Raw genomic sequence first — 8,570 nt, 5'->3', positions numbered from 1 at the left:
TGTTTGATTTTATATTATTTAAACAATTATTCTTATTTGAGGCACATTTCTAAAATATGGAACAGTGTAACTCACCTAGTTTCCTTTTGGGTTCAATAAAGGAGTTTGATTTATTTCAAATCTTTACATATATTTGACTTTGTATATATTATCCAATAACTATTTATTCATCATTTTGAGATCATATTTGCTATTTTCTGCTAAATGTTATATTTTCAGAATGTAATTAATCAGGCTAACCTAACCTATTAATGCAGTTTGTTTTATGTATGTACAGTATTAAAAATGCATATAGTTATGGACAATGACAGCAATTCTGAATCTGATTTTCTTTCTTATCTTGTTATAGTTTAATTTTTCAACATTATTTTTATCGGTGTTTTTATCGTCAAGGAGCAATGCAAAAAAAAAAAAAAAAAAATCACATTATAGTTAAACAATTAAACTTGTTTGCTTCATTTTTCCTGTTCTGGAAAACGTGACTTTTTGTCCTACTCAGATGCTCCTCGTGTCCTTGAACGCACCTGTGACCACAGTCTTTGTGCTGAGCTGCATGTGGGTCGTGTCGCTCCAGGGCCATAAGCCAGGTCAGGCTCAGGTGGATCCATTGACGGCCTATAGGGCCAACCCACAGTGCTGGGACTCTTCTTCGGTGGTGCTCCTGGAGATGCGTTCCCCCAGGATCGCAGACACAGTACAGGCTTTCTGGGACCTGATGGTGTTCCTCAGAGCGTCAGACAACAGAAAACACACGGCTCTGTTCTGGGACCTGGCCCGGGTTTTCTGGGACATATATGCTGACTGTGTTGTGTCCAGGAGTCACGGACTAGGGCGGAGACACGTCACCGCCGTGCATTCGCTCATTACCGACAGTAAGTGATGAAAACACGACATCCGATGCAGATAAGAAATAGACTTTTTAAAAAACAACAAATATTAGTAATACCTATGATGGTACACAGCTTTTTTTAAGCAGTGTTTCTCGAATGATTGATTTGAGAACCTTCTGGAGGCCAATCCCTGCAGTTAATATGGTTTCACAGAATCACATTAAAACATACTTCTACCTGTGTGTTTAAATGTGAGGATAGTGTTCAATGTGTTTTATTCCTCTCCATTTCCATCTGTCTACTCACCTTGCTTCCATTGTGTATCACTTTATGTTTCTGTCCTGTCCATTTCTGCTGTTGTTTTCCATTTTACTTACAGGCTTTTCGGTTATTTACTAGTCACAGAAGAGGCTCTGGAAATGAACATTCAAGCTAAAGCTCTTTAGTTCTGGCCTTTATTAATATTTTTGAACTTCAGGATATATTATATTCATAACAGTAGTCCTTGACCTGTACAACAGTGTGATAACTGTGTATATCCCTTCTCTGCCTTGTAAGCATAAAACAAATGTTGTGTCCCAGAATCCTTCAGGTTCAACAGCTCAGGTATCAGCTCCAGGTCGTGGTTCAGTGTCAGAGTGAGACACAAAGGACACATCAAGACCCTGAAGACCAGGCCCAAATACCACTAATACTCTCACCATTATATGTGGTCTTCAACACCACTTTTCTGGTACATCTCTATGTTTGATCCTGGTTGGAAATGTTTTTATGACATTGTTATTGTGTTACTGCCATATTTATTCTTCTTGAAGAACCAAAGCTTTGATTTACACACACATGGTTTTAATTTTCTGAAGACGAATTATATAGCCTACTTGTATTTTATGTATTATATATATTTATTGTGATTTTTATGCAAAGATTACAGCTATTATTTTCGGTTTATACTTCTTAAACCTTTTTTTGTTAATGTCAACAGAAATAAAAAATAAATTCTAAATCGTACTTTCAAGTTTTCTTTAGAGCTACTGTATGATTTTATTTATATGTAAATGTCTGTCGTCTCTCAGAAAAAAATTGTAAGTGAGAAAAAGACCAAACAGGGCACAGTTATGGATCTTGAAGTGGAGTAGAAAAAGGTTCTGGGTGTCTCAAAAAGGATTAAACAATATAAAGCGGTGTACCATTTAAAAACTGATTAATTTGAAGTGCCTAGTCATAATTATAAACCACAAGTATTTTGTAACTCACTGCAGGATTAGCCATATTACCCAATTAGCTGTAGCCGAACCCTAGTGCATTTCTTATGAGTTCATACAATTCTCAAAACTTCAGCGTGTTACTTTTATCGTGAAATGTTTAAATTTAAATGAGAGACCACACTCAATGTGCGCAATGAACCATTACCGACGTTTTTGCAAAAAACAGTAAAACATTTACCAGAATACTCGGACTGTCCAGGGGTGTTTATTATTAAATTGATGGTCGCAGTGACCAAGTTTGAACAGAAGATGGCGGTAAACATTTTTAAGCTCCAGTCTCTTGTCACCTGTAGGCGCCTGTGACCCAGAAATTATCTCCGGGTCAAACTTGCTGATTTCCCTGGCGGTCTGCCTTCAATGAAGACTTGCTGATATTTGAAGACTGATTGCATTTTCGCTTTGCAGAAGGAGAAGTTAAATAACAGAGGAGTTACTGTGCAAGTTTTTAAAGCGAGGCACAGAAAAACGTCGCCATGTCTGAGGAGGGACTTCAGTCAGCAGCCGCCCACAACATAAGGTTGTTTTTCTACGTTTTCGTTCGTGTTTTTAAACATACATAATACACTCATTATTGACAATACAACAGGGATTAAATGTTTGAATTAGCAATTCAGTTAAGCTTTTTGCTATTTACAGAGGAGTTCATTGAACAATGTAGGCTGAAGTGATGCTAGTGTTTAGCAGAATGACAGGACGGACTTTTTCGTCTAAATATTTTTAAACTAATACTAATAATAAACAAACTATAACTAACATGTAAGTATATATGCAGGTATGTTAAATATTTAACACTTAAAAACAGTTTGTGCTTATCATTAAATAACCGTTTACGTCACGAAGGTAAAGTGCTCCGAATAATGCATTGATATGATTGTGGACTACGTGTAAAAATAAATTCGTCAACATGACAATGAAAGATCCTTCGCAAAAATTCAAGTACTGACCAGATAAAGTTTACGCCTGTGTCACTGGAAAAAGTTTTAGGGCTCTTTTTCCAACACTACACGTCGGAAAATACGTCGTTTTTCATTTGTTTTTATTTATTTACTTGGGCGAAGTCACATTTTCTGGCACCAGATTAGCATTTAAAGTTTAGTATTTAAAGCTACTTTCAGATTTGACCTACTATATATATATGTGTGTGTGTATATATATATATATATATGTATATATATATATATATGTATATATATATATATATATACATATATATATATATATACATATATATATATATATACATATATATATATATATATGTATATATATATATATATACATATATATAAATATATATGAACCTTTCTTTATTTTTTTTAAGTCTACAAAGTAGATAACCAGTTTTTCTTTGTTTTGGCACATGCAGTGTGGGCGCACCGGAGAAGAACATTCTTGGCAAAACACCCATACAAATACTACATGAATATGGCACCAAAATAGGCGACCCCCCAGTGTATGTGATGGAGAAAGCTGAAGGAGAGTCCCATCAGCCCAGCTTTGTTTTCAGTGTCCGCATCGGAGATGTGAGCTGCACAGGTACAGTTGGAGACTTGCTGCTGTTGGGGTGCTTCTGGGTTAAGGTTAGGGTTTACCAGTGAAGAATTAATCTGGTTTTAAGAACTGGTGCAAATCAAGTTGTGGGACAGTGCTGATAATTGTGTGTAATTGTATGTAGACTTTTTAAGATAAACCTGTTTTAAACACTATATGTTTTATATTTAAATTATATTTTAGGTCAAGGTTCTAGTAAAAAGGCAGCGAAACACCAGGCTGCGGAAGCTGCTCTAAACATCCTGCAAAAAGACATAGGAACACTGTGAGTTATTCCTGAAGATATGTACACATTATAAACTGTGTCCATAGCTGTGGTGAAAATAATGACAGAGTAATAATAAAAGTAAAATCAACTGAAGTTGAATTTGAACACTTTTCTTCATTTGCATTAGATTCCCTGCTGCCGTAACAACTGCTCTTTTTTTTGACAGAAAGATTCCTGTAAAGTCTGAAAATAATGGCATGGAAGCAGAAACCAACAATCATCCAAACTCTGTGGGACTGCTGCAGGTCAGTTTGTGTGTCTTTGAGAGGCTGTGTGTTTTAATGGTATTGCAATTATTTATGTCTGTGATTAAACCTACATTTGAGACATGAAGTTGATGATTAATATTTGTGCCTGTGCTTAAATTTTTAGTCCAACATATTTAGTTAAAACACTTGTCAGAAAACACAAACCTCTCCTCATTCCTCGTCTACTGCCTATCAATAACTAATCCAACATTTAAAGATGAACTTTCTCCGCTTCTTGGTCTGCAGGAGCTGGCCCTGCAGAGAGGATGGAGACTTCCAGAATACACCGTTCTGTCAGAGTCTGGTCCACCACATAAGAGAGAGTTCACTGTGACATGTCGTTTAGAGTCCCTGACAGAGAAGGGTGAGGATGTTATTGTGATATTAAAATAAAATGATTTCTGTAGATTGTTTTTTTTTATTGGCTGTCCCTTATCTCCTCCTGTTCTATGTCGTTCCAGCTATAGGAAGTACAAAGAAGAGAGCAAAGAAGATGGCTGCAGAGAAAATGATAGCAACTCTACAGAGTCTGTCTGGATGCTCAGAGATCACATGGGTTAGGACAGTATTTCAATTTCTACCACATAGACAAAGCCTTATTGGAAACCAGAAAAATATCTTTAAAATCCCAACCGATCTTAATTCAAGTTTAAAAAAAAATCTTGACAGTGAGCTGTGATTTTTCATATCTCATTCTATTTCTATTCTATATCTCTAACGAGTTGATTGCCTTAACGTCAGATAGAAAATAATACCGAGTTTTATGGCCAAACAAAAAACTTCTTTACTCTTACTGTTAGCTTTAATTAGCTTAAGTTAGCTAGGATACCTCATTAAGAAACAAATTATATATTTTTAAATATATAATAATAATTTTAATAATAACAATCTGTCTTGTTGTTTGTGTTTATCTCTAATATCCCAGATGCCTAAACCCAGTGTGCGTTTTGAGAACATAAAGAACTCGTCAGCGGAGAAGATATGTTTACTGAGAAGGAACCCTCTGAGTATTCCAAACACTGACTACATACAGATGATGTTGGATCTGTCCAAGGAGCAGGGCTTCGAGGTCACGTACTTTGACATTGGTGAGTGGGTCCAAACTTGTCGACTGACACCAATGACACAGTTTGTGTAAGATATGTAAGATTAAGAAACAATTATGTGAAGGTTTGAGCAGGAGGTCCAGAGGCCTCTCCAGTCATCAGGTTACTGTGGCCTTGGTGTCACTCACTGTCACCAACAGCGTTTTACTGTCTTTTACCTTGTGTGTGTGTTTTTAAAAGCTATAAAACTAGCAATTAAAAATAAACAAAAGAATTCTAAGTATGTATCAGGGAATATGTCAGATCCTTTTTCTTTCAGCCACCAGCAGAGGGCATCTGTGCATAACGTTGTTAAGCGTTAATGTTCCAATTTTAGGCTCTGCTTTTGCACAAAAAATAACTATCACAGAAAGAACAAAATGCTTGAATTATAATGAAGTATAAGTTAGTGTAAAGTGTTAACCAACCTGAGCAAATTGTTTACTTTAGTCCCCAGTTTTTATTTCCTTATTTCAGTCGTTCTCTAACTGTTATACATGTACCACATAAGGTTTTGGGGCTCTCTCTGGTGGTACACAAGGGATAGTGATTTTCTTTGTTAAACTTGTAGGGTTTTGAATTAGCCTATCCTCTACCGGGGGTTGTGACTTGAGTCTGTGGGCTGCAGACCCCAAGTTGAGACACAGCCACAACGTACCATCCATTTATTGTCATAGTCTCCTCCCTATGTTAAAGTATGTGTGTGTTTGTCCTCGTCAGATGAGCTGACCGTAAACGGTCAGTACCAGTGTCTGGCAGAACTGTCCACCTCCCCGGTCACTGTGTGTCATGGCACGGGCATTTCCTGCAGCAACGCTCACAACGACGCAGCCCACAGCGCCCTGCAGTACATCAAGATCCTGGCCTCCATCAAGTAAAACACCATCACTATCACCACATCCAATAGACACAACACTGACTCCATCATATGTCCCTGTTGTCCAGTCGCATGACCCGTACATCCTGTCACATCCATACAGAAGGTATCATTAAAACAGAGACACAGCACTGACCCCTCCCCCAGCCTTTGACTTGTCATACAATGACAGCAACACATTCAGACAGCTCATCAAATTCAAACATTACATTATTATTATTATTATTATTATTATTATTATTATTATTATTATTATTATTATTATTTCTGGTGTGATCATTTTACTGCTTGTTCTGAGGTTCCACTTTGCACCTTCAAAGACTATACAGATGAGGTGAGTGAGGAAGAGTTCTTAGATCTGGTCTGACCAAGTGTTTTAATTGAGTTGTAAATACTATCTATAATAATGTTACACTTAAAGTGGCAAAAACAAACCGTTGTCTTGCTTACACTTATATTAACTGACAATCGTGACTTGTTTTTAAAAGTTTTCTTTTTACCCATTGTTTTATATAACTTCAATTATTTTTCACTCAGTTTTTAAAATGTCATAAATCTTAGCCCAGCTGGCTTGGTTAATATCACATCCATGTGTCTCATCAATGAGGTTCTAAAGAGATTTACTTGCTGACAAACAAGCAATAAAATCAAACAAGGTGAGTCCTTGCACCTGATTGGATAAAATAAAGAGTTCTAGTTACCCCTAGACTTCTGTGGATGTAAATAATTTTATTGAGTGAAGTAGGTCAATAAAAGGTTAGGTTGGTCTTATATTTTGTAAATAGTTTAACTCATTATACTGAATTAGAATACCTTTTCTGCACCTTTCTCTGTATGTAGTAAAAATGGCAGGAAGCATAAATGGTCAAATTTGTGAGATTTGAAAATTTGAATGGCCTCTGAAAGGCTTTTAGTCGTTATCTCACTGTCTATGTTTTTCATGGGAAAATCTTATTTCCCTCATCTTATATCTTAAGTCCTATTTTTGTCTTATTTCTGAAGAAGGACGTGTCGTTTTCACACAGTTGGTCGGCAGCCTGAAGAAAGAGGCTCAATTCAGAATGTCTACCGTGCTGTGATTGCTCAGCCTCTGTGGTCGAGGTTTGTTATTGGTCACTAGTGTATTACTTACTCATTCAAAATCAGATCCAAACCGGCTATAAAATGACTTGTGTCCATAGAATTGTACATAAGAATTTAGTTTTGGAAGTGAAGTTGGTGAAGTAAACAGGAAGTAGCTCCACTGGTAGAGATGACCTTTACAGACGTAAGGTCAGCCCCTCGCCCTTCTGGTCTGGTCTCCTCTTGCTTTTCCACCCGTATCAGCAGCAACCGTCTGGTTTCACTTCACGTCTTTTAACATTTTTTATTCCAACTCTCAGAACAGGACTTCCATTTGTTTTTGTCATTTGGCTTCATTTATTTCTTTTTTCATTTGTGGTTTATATGTGTGTGATATTAACCTGAAATGAAGCTTTAAAACTTCAAACTTTGTGCACGGTGAATAATTAACTAATTATTTTGTTCAGTTTACGCACCTTATAATTGATCAACTTGTTTAATTTAATAATATTTTTGATCTCTTTAGCAGGAGAAATTGTACAAAATAATTAGTTACTATTACAGATATGGGACCTTTTTTTGTTTTTCTGTATTTTTTTTATCTTAATTTATTGCATTTTGTTTGTTTTGAATCAGGCTGAAGCACCTTTGAGATTTTACACTTTAAAATTGGAAACTTATTTTCTTTTGCTGATATTTGTCACAACAATGTCATAAAATAAAGTCTCCATGTGGACATAATCTCACATGTCTCTGACATAAACAACAGATTCCTCTGTTTGATTTACACTTTTATTAGAACAAGCACTATGTAGCAGCAGTGTACAGTGTTCATGGAAAGATATGTACTTTGTTTAAATTGCACTTTAGAAGTTTGGAGGAAAAAAAAACAGATTTTTGAAGAATACTGAGCAGCGTGATGCACGTCAGTCCCAAACATGACAGTCCAATGGGGAGGAAAAGGTGTTGTTTTTTTGTTTTTTTGTTTGTTTGTTTTTTTTTTACCAAAGAAGGCATCTGCAACATTCAATGACAGACTGTGCTATTTTCTAGGCATGCAAGAAACTGACAAAAAGTTGTTTTTTTTTTTTATCCCTCTACCAAATTCAGACACTAAGATCCTAAGGATTTTGCAAAAAGCATTACTTCTGCTTCCATTGACACCTGCTGAGATTTGACTAAAGAAAATAATCTAATTGCTGAGATGGAAGTGTCTTGCTTCTACAATAGTGTCATGTGCTGTATTTACAGTGATGGAGAAACGTTTCTACTCATTACATGGAGTGGTGGAGCGGTGCCTGTTGTTTCTGAGCACTGAAAGCATGGTACAGTTTACCCCCCCGCCCCCTTTCCTTAATTCCATCAGTGACAGGTCCCTCGTGGT

The 8,570-nt window shown here is 36.3% G+C and overlaps 2 protein-coding genes across 2 annotated transcripts; both read left to right on the top strand.

The window, feature by feature from the left end:
• Positions 1-381: 381 nt before the first annotated feature.
• On the top strand, positions 382-1,698 carry fam237a (family with sequence similarity 237 member A). The gene is made up of 2 exons (XM_008327926.2): positions 382-872; positions 1,413-1,698. The coding sequence occupies exons 1-2, from the start codon at positions 500-502 to the stop codon at positions 1,520-1,522; spliced, it is 483 nt and encodes a 160-aa protein (XP_008326148.1). The 5' UTR covers positions 382-499; the 3' UTR covers positions 1,523-1,698.
• Positions 1,699-2,380: 682 nt separating this feature from the next.
• Positions 2,381-8,142, top strand: prkra (protein kinase, interferon-inducible double stranded RNA dependent activator). The gene is made up of 8 exons (XM_008327882.3): positions 2,381-2,612; positions 3,462-3,631; positions 3,830-3,911; positions 4,081-4,159; positions 4,409-4,526; positions 4,624-4,718; positions 5,088-5,250; positions 5,968-8,142. Exons 1-8 carry the CDS (start codon positions 2,569-2,571, stop codon positions 6,123-6,125), a joined length of 909 nt encoding a protein of 302 aa, XP_008326104.1. The 5' UTR covers positions 2,381-2,568; the 3' UTR covers positions 6,126-8,142.
• Positions 8,143-8,570: the final 428 nt, after the last annotated feature.

This window comes from Cynoglossus semilaevis, chromosome 16 (assembly GCF_000523025.1).
Source record: "Cynoglossus semilaevis isolate Cse_v1.0 chromosome 16, Cse_v1.0, whole genome shotgun sequence".
Taxonomy (NCBI): domain Eukaryota; kingdom Metazoa; phylum Chordata; class Actinopteri; order Pleuronectiformes; family Cynoglossidae; genus Cynoglossus; species Cynoglossus semilaevis.
This window is presented reverse-complemented; position numbering and strand designations above follow the sequence as displayed.